This window comes from Pteropus alecto, unplaced genomic scaffold, assembly GCF_000325575.1.
Source record: "Pteropus alecto unplaced genomic scaffold, ASM32557v1 scaffold11, whole genome shotgun sequence".
NCBI classification, from domain to species: domain Eukaryota; kingdom Metazoa; phylum Chordata; class Mammalia; order Chiroptera; family Pteropodidae; genus Pteropus; species Pteropus alecto.
Genome location: NW_006431956.1, coordinates 13,997,233 through 14,013,384, shown reverse-complemented (window position 1 = coordinate 14,013,384; position 16,152 = coordinate 13,997,233). Strand labels below are relative to the sequence as shown.

The window sequence follows — 16,152 nt, the reverse complement described above, 5'->3', positions numbered from 1 at the left end:
TTTTTTTTTTTTTTTAAAGTTGTGAGAGAGGATGAGAGGATTAGAATTTGTTGGTGTACTAATGATCCCCAAACTTCCATTTTCATTGTCTTTCCATCCTCCTGGAATCTTTCTGTTGTGCCTGAACTGGTAAGGACAGACAGCCCCATTCATCATAAAATTCTGCTAATGGGGTTAGGGCTTTCTGATCTGTGTGTGATGCAGTAAGATAGGCAATTCACATCCCATTCACAATTTTGGCCGCCTTTTTATAAGGTTATGTAATGGTGATATTACTATTTTTAAAGAGGAGTGGGGAACACAGGTTCTTACAAGGTGCCGAGTGACTAAATAGCTGGATCTTATTTTTCACAGCACTTTTGAATTCATATGACAACTGGTAAAAGCTTTAACCTCTTTTGAACTCAATTTCTTTGACTATATTTTTATGATTATAATTATTATGTTGATCTCTTTCAACCAACTCAGATGAGAGAAATTCCTTCTATATCAGAATGAGCTTTTCCATTACTATAGGGACTTTGGAGAATTTTTAAGATGTAGTAGAAAGGTTCTAGACTGGCAAATTATATAAAAAAATGTATATTAAAAAATAAATTAAAATACCCGGAGTGTGTCATTCACTAGAGGAATTTTGCTGATCTCGGCACCACTCTGGAATGAGTATCAAATCTAAACCATCTTATTTTTATGCAAACTTATGTCTTATCACCCTAGATGATAGCCGGGAACACATTCTTTCCATTTCCCCAAACCAGATGAGAAAACAAAATTTCAGCACCCAAGGCAAAACACGAATTGTCATTTCAAACACTGAAAACTCGAACCACTCACTCGTTTGCAGTGACAGATCAATTATTATGAGCTCTTGATTTATTTGCCTGATCGGTTTCTGCTAATCGTAATTTCCTTCCGAATCATTCAGATGTACATGAAGGATGACGCGCTGACCACTCTTGGTGTGTCCACCCTTCTTTGGCGTGGCCCCGGGCCTGCCTCACTTCACACCCACCGATTTAGAAACTGCAAACAAGGATGGCCTTTGATACTGCTCATGACCTCTGCAGCATCCGCGGGGCACGCTGCACAAGGCTGGTGCTCAGCTGACATCTGTCCTTTCAGCCTGACCTCTGAAGAGCAGCCCTCGACGACACACGGGCACAGACCACCCTCCGCCACCCTCCCCGCCTTACCTGGTCTCTCTGTCTTTGGGTATCGTAGCGGTGCTGTAGGCAAACATTTGCTTCTCCACTAGAGGAGGGCCGAGGTCCACAATGCCGGATAATCCTGGAGTGGTCCGTGGCTTTTCGATATACACCAAGGTGCCCGGCTCCTTTTTGAAGGCCTGGCGGCTGGGCGACACCCGGTCTGGCGGCACGGCGTGCGGGGGCCCGTGCGCGTTGTGGAGAGCGTGCGTGTCCAACATTCTCATGTCACTGATCCGGTGCGGGGAGGCGGGCGGCGTTTTGGCGCCCAGAGTGGGCAAGTGGCTATCGGGGTACTTCCTTGATTTCTGCCTGTACAGTGACTGCTCCATATGCATTTCCGCTTGCAAAGCAGGGTTGCAGTAAGCGCTCGCGGACCGAATCGCGGTGCGGTGGTATGCGATGATGTGATCAGGGACATCCAGGGGGTGCCCACCATGGGAAGACGCTATGCTCGTCCGTCCCTCGTGATACAGGTAAGGATCGGCATAGAAGCCCTCATTTCGGTACATCGCAATGTTCTTGCCGCTCATGTCTTCATCTGGCTTTACATCTCTTCTTTCCAAAATGGCGCTTGGGCTGGGTGAGATGGATCTGGAGACTGGCAGGCTGGAGAGTCTGTCCCTGGGGATGGTGGCATTGCCAGGGACGACCATTGGGCGGGTGCCCACATAAGGAATTCTGGATGGGGAGGGAGGCATGGAATGGGGCACGGGAGTGGATGGTGGAGAATTTGGAATGGCGTGGGGTGGATGCGCTGTAGATCCAGGTCGAGAGGCACCGGGGCCATCTCCTCTTGCATAAACAATTTCTCTCTGCATCTGAAAATAAAACATGAAATTAGAAAATCTATTTTGATAGTCACGTTTTCAGAGAAGTCTCAGTGTGACAGTACAGCTTCCCTGATGTGGTAGGCTAAAGAATGGCCCTGCAAGGTGTCCACACCTTAATCCCCAGAATCTGTAACTATGTTTCTCTGATGGCAAATGAGACTTTGCAGATGTCCCCTTTTAAAGATGTTGAGATGGGGAGATAATCATGGATTACCCAGTGGGCTCAACGCCATCACGAGGATCCTTTTATGTGAAAGACGGCGTTAGGATTTTTTTTAGATGTGATGAGAGAAGCAGGGTCAGAGAGAGAGACTGGAAGATGCTACACCACTGATTCGGCAGACGCAGAGGAGGCCATGAATTAAGGAATGCAGTCAGCATCTAGAAGCTGGAAAAGACGAGGAAGTGGATTCTTCCTTCAAGCCTCAGAAGGAGGCGGCTCTGCCAACACCTCGATGTTGGCCTGTGAAACTTTTCTGGATTCTGATCTCCACAGTGTAAGATAACGCATTTGTGGTGTTTTAAGCCACTAAGATTGTGGTAATTTGTCACAGCAGCCACAGGAAACAAATGTACCTGATGTTGAACTCAACGTTGTGAGTTTGAAGAAAAAAACAGTGAAGTGGTTTAAATTTTGAGGTTATTGGTTCTTAGAGGTGCTTAATAAATGTGGGTCTAAGGTATTACAAGGACTAGAATTAAGTTTTCTAAAACTTGTCCCGGGCACATTTTCTGTTATTAGCCCTGGAAAATAATAAGCATTTTCCCCATCTTTCTAAGCTGGTATAACAGGGGCATGACCAGAGAGAAAGGAAGTGTATAGGTAAAACTTAAGGGAAAACCTCACTGATTCACTATCTTATTAATGAGGCTATGAGAAACCGGCTCTGAGAGGCTGGGCAAAAATAATTATCCAGGAGACAAAACCTGTAGTGGGGACGGCAAGGGAGAGAAGAGGGAAGAGAGAACCCCAAGCACGATGGGGAGAAAGAATCCTAACAGTACTTCCCCTGGGCTGCCATGTGATGACAAGGAGCCTGCTGGCGTTGGCCATCATAGGTCTGGTACTTCTTACCCAGGCAGCAGTGACTTCTGGGCTGTGTTTAGAGGAGTGGGGACTCCCACAGGGTCTTCTATTATCTTTCTTTTAGAACAAGGGTCCCCAACCTCCGGGCCATGGACCAGTACCGATACCAGTCCATGACCTGTTAGAAACCGGGACGCACAGGTGAGTGGTGGGCCAGGGAGCAAAGTTTCATCTGTATTTGCAGCCGCTCCCCAGCACTAGCATCACCGCCTCAGCTCCACCTCAGATCACCAGGCATTAGATTCTCATAGGAGCACCGGTCCCTGGTACCAAAAAGGTTGGAGACCACTGCTTTAGAAGAAACAATGACTAAGAATCAATGACTTGAGAATCATAGATACAGAGAGCAGGTTGGTACTTGCCAGAGGCAGGAGGTGGGCAGTGGGTAAATATGGTCGAAAGATCTAAACTTGCAGTTATAATAATAAATAAAACTAAGTCATGGGGGTGTAATGTACAGCATGGTGACTATAGTTGATAATACTGTATTTAATATTTAAAAGTTGCTAAGACAGTAGATTTTAAAAGTTCTCATCACAAGACAGAAAAATTGTAACTGTGTGGTGATGGATGCTAACTAGACGTACTGTGGTGATCATTTTGCAGTATTCGCATATATGGAATCATTATGTCCATCTGAAACTAATATAAAATTATATGCCATTTATATCTCAATAAAAAAGGAAACAAGTTAATGGGGAAAAGGGAAACTACTTTGCAATAACACAGCAGTATTTAGCACGAGGCAGAATTAAAAATACAAATTAATTCAGGATATGGATTTATGATACTTTTTGTTTTGGTCAAAACCCAGGAGGCTGACATTCTCCGAACGAGTGAGAGAAGGGACAGACAGCTCTGGCACCTCCCTAGCCCGCCCTTCAAGTTCCCTCCATGCTGTCACAGGAGCCCACATTCCCATCCACTCTTTGGGGAGATGTGACAGACAAAGAGTGCCAAGCAGCTGGGGGGCGGGTGAGGTGGAGGATGAGGAGAGACGGGGTGGGCTCCCCATGGACAAGAACCGAGACGAGCAGATGAGAGACCCGTGGTGTGGGTGATGGGGGAAGAGAAGAAAGAGCAGAGGAGCCAGCAGAATGTTGAAAATGAAAGTGCCCAACGCCATGAATACATACCAATTCCTTATCTTATAAATTCATCCATTTAGTAAATATTTACCAAGACCTTGTTAAGGACCGGGCATTATTCTAGGATATGGCTCTAATAAGCTCTCAATTCCCATCCGAGAGAGGGTACTACCTGTGTACATCTCTTAGATGGAGCGACCACAAGGAGCCCTTTGAGGGTACCTGATGTGAACACCATTCAACTGGTTCCTCTGCCCCCGTAGGGGTCCGGCTGTTTCTGGGAACCGCGAAGCACACAAGTTCCTCACTCACAATTACAACTTTATCTCCACCATTCTCCCCCCGCCCAACACACACACACACTTCAACCACAGTAGGCTGGTCTGTCCTCCCCCTCTAAACAGAACTTGGGGTATCCTCACGCTTTCGTCACCCCGGGGATTTTCTCCCCATTTCCCAGGCCTTGTGGATCGAAACTGAGGCCGAGGCTCAAGGCTGGGCTCCACATGCATCTGCTCCACATGGTCCGACCAGTCCTTTCTCTGCTTGCTCACTCATGAATCAGGTGCTCAGGGCCTTAGACAAGGAGGGCAGTCCCAAGGTATGAGATTATCATTGTGCGATAACATATCCGATTCTCATTCCAGAATGGATGGAACAGCCATGTGACAGAAATACTGCAGCAGATCAACACGGGTTCTGTGTACATACCTCTCCCACACTATCTTCCACAAGGCAGGGCTCAGTGCAAAGAAAAGTCTGGCTCACTGGAGCAAAGCAGGCTTCACGGGTCATAAAATACAAGAGGGACTTGCTCAGCCAGCAGGGCGTATCTGGACAAATTCTCCACACAGTCAGACCCAGAATGCAATAATCAACCCAAATGAATGTAAATATAAATTTAACATATTGATTCAAACAAGCCACTGTGTATAAAGCATAGCACAGTGATCAAGATGAATCAGGTGTAATAAAGGGTGGGTACTATTGTTATTATTATTAATTACAACTTAAAGGCGGGTGGTCAAATGTCTAGAACCCACTTAGGATGAACAATAATCCTAACTGGGTCAGTCACTACTTCCTGTTCTTTTCCCTCCTTATCTGGCTTCAAATTACATTGTGATTTAGGGGAGCCTGACCTCAATTAAAACACAGCAAACACTGCCCCCTGCCCCGTTTCCTGGCAAGAAAGTAAAAAGAAACATCAAGATTCTGAGGAGTACAGAACTGTCTAGAAGGATAAAGAATATAAATAAAATAAAGATGTAAAATTAATTTTAATTCATGAAAAGTTCAGTAAATTTATTTTTAAATAACAAGGTCGCCCATAGGTATTTTATTTTACTTATTTTTTTTTTCTGCATAGTTATTTTTAAAACAGTTTGATGATGTGAGAAAAAAATGGTTAGGCGGAATATTATATAACTAACTTTTAAATTTAAATATGCAAAAAATTTCACTGGAAAAGTCTCATAGACTTTCTTGATGTCATGTATAGGTGAATTCAGAAAGAAATGTAACAATTAATCAACGATAATTCTGATATGCTATGTATTCATGGGGGGTGGGGAATGTGGGTGATTAGTCAAAATATATAACACCCAGTAGCCAGAATTGCATGGGTACCAATCAACCAGAATGGGACCTCAGCCAACAAAGATGGATCCTGGCTATAAGCTATCAGCATCATGTAACTGAAGGTAATGTCATGTATCACCCCTGCCTTGTCCACTTCAAAATAATCTTGCCATCATCCAACAGGGTCACCGAAAGAATCACTGTCCACCTGAGTTATCCACAGTGGAGGTTAATACAAGCATTCAGCTATGACAGAACAGATAATCTAAGGTTGAATGTCTTCATCGGTACAGTGACTTAGCGTTGGAAGCCTTCGGTGGAATTCTTATGTTGGTTTGCCAAGCTATGACTGACTTTCCAAGACTGAGTTCTAAAAAGAACCCTGATAATTTCGTACTTGGCTCTACATAGAGCCCAAGGAGAGAATGACACGTTGTTCTCCTTGTGTAGTAGGAAAATGTTTCAAACCTGCAACTAGAATGAACCCTTAAAATCAGACAACTTGGATGAACAAGAAAGGATGTGGATTGACCACAAAGACCACTCACTCTTAGGATAAGGCGAAAAGTATGGGTGGGAGATGAGAAGAGAGAATCTTTTTCAAGTCTTCAGCGCGATCTCCCATGGAGACTATTTGCTATTCTAATAAAAAGTGAACTTTATACACTCCAGGAGATACTCACTGTCTGACTAACTGAACCAGGATGATGAGTAAGAGTCTATAATTCAAAGTTTTAAATAATCCCAGCCTTTTAAGCTAGTGTTCCTTCTATGGAGATATCTTCCTAGAATCAGGCACCTACAGTTTTGTTTTTTTAGCTAGTGAATAAAGAAATGGCATTAAATATACACTGTTATTTTTTTTTCTGTACTGGTGCTCAAAGTCAGATGTTTTAGGAGAAGACTACATTCAACTTTAAAGGTAAAATAAATAAGCAACACACACGCACAGCTGCTATTCACCTTAATATAACCAAATCCCTTATTTTCCCTCCAGTCTCTTCTGACTCCACTAAACTTCTCCATCATCTCGCTTCCCTCAGTAAGTTATATGTATCTGGCTATATTATATCATTGACACGTTTGCGCCGGAAAATTTCAACAGTAATGTCTTTATGGGAGTTTTAAAGAATTTCACTTGATATCAAAAAAGAGATGACCTGACCACAGAAGTAAAGGTTCTTTTAACGCCTTCTCAGAAAACAGCTCAGGTATTTCTTTGTCTGTACCGCAGCCCAGACAAAGAAAACGTCCATTTCTCTGCATCCGATACACGGGCGATGTGTGAACGAGACTGTTCTCCATGGCTCATCTCCTGTGTTGGGCATCGTTTCTCCCTCTTCCCACCGCTGCCCAAACCACTGCTGTCTCTGGGTTGAGTCCCTCCAATTCCTGTAAACAGCATAGTTTCTTCCAGAGCCCAGAACCACGACCCCGGCTGAGGTTGCTGTCTCTGCCCGCAGCTCACAGCTCAATAAGCTGGTTGGCCCAAACTTCCTACAGACCAGAAAAAAATCTGGGGCAGTTTCTAATGAATTGTCTAAAGTATAAGTTAGAAATTCTAACATACATCTATGTTTTATTTCCCTCAAACATTAAGTTAAATGAAATATTACTCATTGAGGAGTTTCTTGAATGTAGGGGGGTGGGGTGAGAAATCTTCAAATTGTTTCTGGAAGAAGGTCTAGCATGAAAATGTTAATTTCAAACCATTTTGGGAAACTGTCTCATGTAATCATGTCTCTTTGTGGAGTATTTAAAAAATATAGGTTCTTTGCAGAAAGGGAATATTATGTACTGTTTATTGTATTTCAAACCCCACCCTTCCAAGTCTAGAATTTGTAAACATCCCACTCAATCTGACCACACAATGAAGTAACTGGACAAAACTGAAAAGGGTTTTTACGAGATTCTTTCACCCTCCAAGAATTAAAGCCACTTACTTTTCCTTAAGGAGATCACCTGTACAACTAACGCCGTGAGAAAGCACATTGGCTCAGCTCCCGATTACGCGATTCCTTTGTTTGCTGGCTTCATCTAAATAAATCCACAGTTCCACTTGGATATTTCAGACAGCTTTCTCTTCAGAGAAGAGGTCACAGAGGACACAGATCCTGAGATGTTCCCCAGGTCGAGTGTTCACAGCAAAGACCATTTCGTCCTGCTCAGTCCTCTGAGCGAAGCTGCCACGGGCATGGATAAAAAGTCGTCCTCCCTATGATAAGCCAATTTCTCCTCCCCTTGGAAATTAGTCACTGAATAACAGCCCACATCCAACCAGAGGCTACCGCATGGGTGACTCAGTCCTTTAACAATTGCTTACACGGAAAACACACACCAACGAATGAACTCTGAGAGGCCTGGGTAAATGGCTTAACGATGAAGGAAATATTACAAAATTGATTTACCAAGGCAAACGGGATTATTATAACTAGCAAAAGACCAGCCGCCAACAACGGAAGCCATCAGAACATCCTACATGCCAATTACCCCCAGGACTGACTCTTAGATTTTTGGGGGGTGTTCTGTGGAGGAAGGGTGCTGCTAGGAAAACCCAGACAGACCAGCACCCCACACCCATTCTGCTGCCAGACTTTTGAAGTCTGTGGATTGGCAACTGAAGGAAACGTGAGCCTCTTCCCCTGGTTTATAACACCCACGAGGGAGGAGGCTGTCTGTCTATTCATTAACCAGCCTGGTTTTACCAAGCTGAACTTTGGGTAGCAGCCATTAATCGATCCTATGCGATGCCAGGCGAGAAACTGCCATCACTCTGGAAAACATATCTGAAAAAAGAGGGAAGGATAGAGAGGGCCAGCTAGTGCTCAGGCGGAAGGAAGGGGAACTGAGAAAGGAAACCAGAGCCTCTCCGCCCCGCCTTCAATGAGACAGGAGCAGAAGGCCAGCCCAGTCCTCAGAGACCCCCGCGGGCATCGGCTGCCAAGGCAGCTGTTCTCTTCCAGGTGAACAGGCACAAGGTGGTGTGTGTTCCCAACAAGAAGTGGCTTGTGTGGCGCTCAGTGGAAGACAGGTATTAACGTACTGCTAACAAAAGGTGAGGGAGAAGGAAAGCATTTCCTCAGCTCGTCATGCTTTCTGAACCCTCAGGGACTGAGATGAACAGACACTTATCCAAGTGGGAACCCGGTGAAAAGTCACTCAAAATGCTGGGCTGGAAGCCTCGCCGGCCTCAGGCCACACCCCGTGACCACGCTCTGGGCAGCCTGCACATTTTTCAAACATTTGAAGGTTTTTAGAGGTTGTTCTTGCTGACCAGAAGAATGCCGTGACGTCTCTCAAGTTCAGTTTCAGTCAGCATTGCAGGCTTTTCTCAAAAAACTGTTTACTGCCATCAAGACATTTTGTGGTTATTAAAGGAGGGAGGATAAGGAGCACATGACACCTCCACCCTCCTAAGATGTCTCATTAGAAACAATAGTTGGATGAAGCGGTTGTAACAGATGCCACCTAAGAGGTCGGAAAAGAGAAGAAGGAATGTGAAAGCCCCTGTTTTGATTTTTAATCTAATCAGAAGGAGTTTGTTATTTCTCGCCCGAGTACGGGAAGCACAGGTTATCAGCCCTGGACGCATCTAGGATACATCTGAACCTGCTTCTTCTGTCAGACATGTGCTTTCCAGGCAGAGGAGAGGCAGGGGCTGGTCTCCCTTGTCTCATTAAGCCGCCATTCCGCCCTTCCCATTCCCCCAAAGCCCCCGTTTTATGGCACGAGACACCCAAACCCTGATCAGGGCCCTTGGACTCATTACCCGCTGTTTATACGTGCACGACTGCTCGTAAGAGCAAACGAATGCGAAGGTCTGGGTTACGGCCCCCTCCCCAGGAGACAGAAGCACTTGGCTCTCACCGCTGTCTGCCTGAGTGAATCATGCCACGCTCAACGCATTAGTCCATGTCGGCTATTCTAGAGACAGGTGTCTTCTGTGGACCTTGTAACCTCCTAAGTCAGTGGATGCAAGGTGAGGGAAGGTCTGGTTTACCTCTCCCATCTCTTCCTTCCTGTCGAGTGCAGAGCAACTTCTTCTCACTTTCAAAATGCTTCGGGACACCGACAATGTAATGAGTACACGCATGGCTCCGTCATCAGCAGAGCAGTAACTCACTGTCAAAATTCTGAAAGCTGGCCCAGCCCTGCGGTGAATCAGGATGAGTTAAATGCTCTCCAGTATGAAGCACACAGCTCACCTGAGAGAGAGGAGTTCAGTACCTCCAGTGTGTGCTGCCTGAGGAGCCAGGCAAGCTGGTTTCCCAGACAATATCTTGGTGTCACATGGGACTCGGCTCCCCGTGAGTGGCTCGTGCTCTCCTGAGAAGGGCTCTTTTAGTTGAGGTCACCACAACCCAATCACCAACACTCTGGTTTCCTTACTTCAACAGACCCTCTTCGGCCTGGCCATCTTGGGATGTTTTGGCCTCTGTGAATCTGCTCTTCCCAGAAGTGTACAGTATCTTACTCTTCATTCTCTCTTTCTTTCACTTACTGTCACTTTAGCAAAATGGAAGCAATGTATTTCTTTTGAGTTACTGTTAAGAAAGGACATGCTAGTAAATAGTCAGCGTGACCTCAACAGGAAATAATTTTTATGCTCTGGTCAGGCTAAGAATCTTGAAAAATTTATTCCTGTTTCCTCCTTTCTTATTCATTTCTTTACTGGCTTAAAAAATTACGTAGGCTGAAAGAAAATCTGAAATGTGCTTATAAACATGAAGGTGCTATTGTGAAGGGAAGTGACTGTGATGCTAAATTTCAATTTCATCTTGCTTCCATTGTTAAAATGGGAAAGACGATCGTTTGTGAGGTCTTAGCACTAAACCTATTCATATTTTATTGGATCATAAATGAAATGTCTCCCAGATATGAGACAGATCGTTGCCAAAATTATTTAATTTTCAGGGAAGAGATGGTCCAGTCAGTGGTTAGCTTATGGCTATATTTAAGTGTTATTTCCACAAATGTTCAACATGGAGAACTCCACTGAGCCCACCAGCACCAGACGAGGCTGACTCAGGATTGTGCCCAACGGTGGCGAAAGAACTCAGTCTGGAACAGGGTGAAGAATACATCATTTAACTTCCAAGGCACAATCAGTAACTGTGTAGAGCTGCAGGACAGATAAAAGAAAAAATATTCTTCTCTTACTGATACTTGATCTTCTGTCGGGATACTCCTATATTATCCAGGCCAAGGACAAGCTCCTTTTGTCCCTAATAGAGTTACAGTTCATAAAGCGATATCTGCTTTCTACCACTTGCAACAAATGGTGCAAATAACTCCTACTCATTCCTTTTCTCCATCTCTGCCCATCCGCCCGTTCCCTGGACCGACACTGTTCTTTTATATGGGATTCCTTTTGGCATTCCTAGATTTGTTGCTAGGACTAAGTCATCTTTGTCACCCAGGTATAACTTTTTCGTGCCTTAGACTTTATTTTTCATTTTATGGCAGTTCTCTAAACTCCTATGTAACTTGTCAACATATATATTGCAATATGTAATATATTATAACATTTCCTATTTTACAAAGGAATATAGGTGGCCACACACACACACACACACACACACACACACATCCCTAGCCATTTGCAGTTCACAGTTGTCAGTTGTGATTCAATTTTAAGGACCTTAGAAACACACAAGTCAGGTATTACCATCCCTATCTGAATGGGCAGGAAACGGAAGTAAGAGGAGCTGAGCACCTGACCAGCTTCGCATGGCTACTAAGCAGTGAAGCAGCAAGGATGCCCGTCCTCAGCCCGACCACTGGGTCACTGCTTCTCTTGCTGTAAGTGTGAAGTCCCATGTTCTCCGGGACACTGAAAGCTGCTCTGGGAGGCATCATGCTCCCAAGGCCTTCTCTCCCGAGATTATTGGTGGTTCATTTGCTTGAGTTTTGACCTTCTGTGTGCAACATGGCGAACTCTGAGCAATACCTCATTTGCTTCACTCACAGGATCAGATTTTTACAGCTAAGGAAAGAATAACCGGGACATACCAGTGAGTTTAGGATTAGGATCTAAGTACCCAGGAACTCTCTTGACTTACTAGTAGGTTATATCTTCTTGCCTCAAAATTGGTTAAGTAATTAATTATATGTTCTATTTAACTAATATACCTATTAGTATATATTATGCTTATATATTATACTTACATATATGTTTGTATCGCTAATTATCACTATATAGATATCATTATATCACTAGTTACATACATGTAAGTATGTATACATGCATACACACATATATGTATATACATACAGAGAAACTTTCATTAGTCACAGATACCAGATTACTTATGGGATAAAATATCTGGACTTATCTGATGAATACTCCTTATCATTATGAGCCCAAACTGGCTACTGGGTGATGTTCTTGGAACCACATCTCTCAATTACTATCTGAATTACTGACAGAGACATTACATCTCTGCCACTGTGTCCTATATCCCTCTCATCATTCAATAGGGAAACTGATCAAATTGATTATGTTGTAAGTGAAAAAAGTTGATACAACATTATATAGCTTTAGAATAATCACAACAACGTAAGAATGAAAATGTATGTATCAGTTTGATAACATAACATATCCTCAACATATCTACTAAACTTAAACACCGAATCGATGAGCTACACAGAAGTTTAGCGCTCTGTAGTGGCAGCTTAAAGGGATAGATATTTTTCACAGACGATTGGAGAAAATGGTGGTAAACAAATTGATGAACAGTAGACGCTAAGTTGGAAAACAAATGATCTTTTATTCTTGGTCTGTCACTGTGTTCTCACAATGTAGCTACTCAAATCTCAAGACTTCCGTTGGCTCCTCTCGTCAAGCTCCTTCTCATGCTTCGAAGGGTCTCAGCTTCTTAACCCCAAGTGTCCCTGGTCGGTTTAACCCCTGCAGACCGGTGTCCTGTCTTCCCTGAACGTCTCCTCCTTCTTGCCTCACAACTATTCTGGAACTGACTCTGTGGACCTGGGTTACAACAGTGGCCTTTTGCTGGAATCACCCCACTGCCTGCATTCTGCTCTGTGTTTATATTGATCAGAGGAGGCTCTGTGCTGGCTCCATGACCAAGTGATAGAACAAACACACAACACGCGGGGCGTTACGTCAGCAGAGCCGATAGCAAAGGGAATTTCATGGATGAATTCGGATGCAAGGTTTTTTAGTTGTGCCATTATTTTGATCCTTAGCTGAACAATATTAGCTAATGTGTCAAAAAAAAAAAAGGGTTGAATGAGGGAAGAGCCCCAGAGGATAACACTGAAGGACAATAATTTAAAAAATCCACCAAGTTCAATTTTTCCTCAAAATAAACATGAAAAACAATGCCGGAAATCCAGATCAAAGCAGCCCTCGTGCCACCTCTTCCTGGGTTCAGAAGAGCCACTCGCTTTCCTTTTAACAACAACTTTCCAAGCCAAAAGGAGTTCCACGCACTGGGAAAAGTTCTCTCGTATAAGGCTGGGAATAGATGTCATTCGTGGTATAATTATACAGGCTCATTAACTTTCTCAGTTCTCGTTAGCGATGAAAGAGTCTCAAAAATTCCAAGTTTATAAATTAAATGACTATAACTTTGAAAACCCATCTGTTTTCCTTGGGCTTGGCTGGAGTCGATGGTGGAGAACACAAGTGTCCCTGATGGTTTGGACTTGACCGGTGGCCTGGAATGCCCTCACTCAGGATGTCTCTTTGCAGTCAATGCAGCATGGGGAAGTGGGAAGAAGGCTAACCAGGGAGTCACGGAACCTGCAATTGGTCCAGGTTTTTAACTATCAGTAAGAAGTCTGATCTAGATCGTCTCTAAGGCCAATTCCAACTATAACATTTCTGTGGGTCTACGAAATATTTATCGAGTAGCCACTCTGTATGTAAAGCCCAGGGTAAAGGCTGATGAGGGCAGAAGGATGTGTAAGATATAATTCCTACCTCTGAAGAGCTTACATTCCAGTAGGAAAAATGAATATTCAAAATAAGACAAAGCAAGAATAACTTTGGCAAGCATCTAATGAGTGCAGTAGACTAATACTCTTGTGCAATAGACTAAAAGAGTAAGACTCTTCTGGCTGGGATAGTTAAGGAACACGTTTCTGAAGAAGTGAGATTTTTAGTGAGTCCATAAATTAGGACCAGAATTTCAGTAGATAAGAAAGAGTTTCCTTTCTTAGCTATTCTAGGCAGGAAATAAGTATAGTCAGTATAGTCAGAGACAAGAAGAGCAGGAGTGTCAAGTGTCCTGGGGAAGGGGTTGACCTCTGACCCAACCAGAGAGTTACCATAGGCCAGTGGTTCTCCAAGTTCAGCATACATCAGAATCACCTGCTAAAACACAGATCGATGGGCTCCACTTCCAGAATGTCTGATTTAGCAGGTCTCGGTGGGGTCCGAGAATCTGTATTTCTAATGAGTCCCTGAGTGATGCTGATCTGCTGGTCTGGGGAAACATTTCTCTAGAGACTAGAGGGAAATGGTAAGTTCGCATCAAAATCTCTATTCTACTCTGGCTATCATCAATAAATCAACACACGACGAGTGTTGACAAGGATGTAGAGAAAAGGGAACCCTCGTGCACTGTTGGTGGGATTGCGAATCGGTGCAGCCACAATGGGAAACGGTATGGAGGTTCATCAAAAATTTAAAAATAGAACTACCATATGAACTACCCAGCAATCCCACTTCTGAGTATTTATCTGAAGAAATACAAAATACTAATTTGAAAAGATATATGCACCCCTATGTTCACTGCAGCATTATTTACAATATCCAAGATACGGAAGCAACCTAAGTGTCCATCAACAGATGACTGGATAAAGGAGTTGTGGTAAATATATACAACGGAATATTACTTGGCCATTAAAAAGAATAAAATCCTACCGTTTGCATGAACATGGATGGACCTAGAGGGTATTATGCAAACTGACATAAGTCAGACAGAGAAAGACAAATGTCCTATGATTTCATTTATTTGTGGAATCTAAAAATCAAAAGAAATGAATGAACAAAACAGAAACGGACTCATAGATACAGAAAACAAACTGATGGATGCCAGATGGAAGGGGTCTTAGATGGCTGGGTAAAAAAAGTGAAGGGATTAAGAAGTACAGATTTGCAGTTACAAAATAGTCACAGGTATCTGAAGTACAGCACGGGGAATATAATCAATAACATTGTAATAACTATGTGTAGTGCCAGGTGGGTACTACACTTATTGGGGGAGATCACTTAGTAATTGTAATAACTATGTGTAGTGCCAGGTGGGTACTACAGTTATTGCGGGGGGATCACTTCGTAAGTTATACAAATGTCTAACCACTAGGCTGTACACCTGAAACTAATATAATATTAAATGTCAACTGTAATTGAAAAATAAAATCTCCACTCAACTATGAGCTTAGTTAAATCCTATTTCAGAAAGCTTATTAAACTTTGGGTGGCAATCATAATTACCTAGAATCTCTTTATCTGTCAACGTTTTCAACTAAATCTGCCGGAAGATGGAAATAGGGAAAGGAAGCTAATATTTTTGGAGACTTCTTATTTACCAAATGCTTTCTAGAATTACCTCATCTAATTCCCAGCTCATTTCCATCAGATAAATGTTATAATCCCCATTTTACAGATGAAGAAATTGGAACCCAGCAGAGACGTCGAGTGTCTTACCTAAAGTCAAAGAACAGGGCCAAGATCTATGAAGTGCCAGAATAATCTTGCCTCTAGTGTTAAGAAGTCAGTGCAGAGGCCTGGCCTTCTCTGAATACTCTTCAAGGGAAGGCAACGGTTTAAGGATTTCTAAGATCAGTATGATATCCGTCTAAAATCAGGTCCAGAAATACCTGACCAAAGTCACCTGTATTGAATGTTGCAGGAGGTACAAGAGACAGGAGACCAGACCATATTACTGTTATCAAAAACGTGGAGAGAAAACACCTTCCAAACAGTAATTGCAGGCTATCCATGAGCCCCACAAGACCGCTCCATTTCAAAGGAATACCTTTGTGCTTTCAGTTCAGATATCAAGTCAGCCAGCCAGCCTGCCAGCCAGTGGACATGGCTCAGAAGTCTGAGCCATGAGATGGTCAGCATAACCACTGCTTCTCCTTATTTGGATAAATAACAGCCTCAAAGACAACCAGTTTGGGAGTCGTGCATACCCCGCGGCTGGGCTTGGCAAGCCTCCCCGCCCCCGCCCTGCCCTGCCTTGCCTTGCCTTGTCGTGCCCTGCACAGACAGCCGGGGCAGTGCAGCCAGTCACTGCTTCCCCACAGGTTCCCATACTGTCACGAGCCTCCTCCTCAGAGACAAGATCTGCTTCACCGTGTCCCAATGATAAACTGCCAGG

At 43.6% G+C, this 16,152-nt stretch overlaps 1 protein-coding gene across 10 annotated transcripts in view; it reads right to left on the bottom strand.

Annotated features, from left to right (window-relative positions):
- KIAA1217 (KIAA1217 ortholog) overlaps window positions 1–16,152 on the bottom strand; it is a 268,562-nt gene that overhangs the window by 61,419 nt on the left and 190,991 nt on the right. For 8 of the 10 annotated variants that reach the window (XM_015585625.2, XM_015585624.2, XM_015585619.1 and 5 more), the window contains exon 6: window positions 1,194–2,026. In XM_015585625.2, the coding sequence (XP_015441111.1) occupies window positions 1,194–2,026 (833 nt within the window). Of the gene's footprint in view, window positions 1–1,193; window positions 2,027–7,737; window positions 8,947–16,152 lie in introns of those variants that run through there. The other 2 variants (XM_015585620.2, XM_015585621.2) reach the window with 2 other exon arrangements.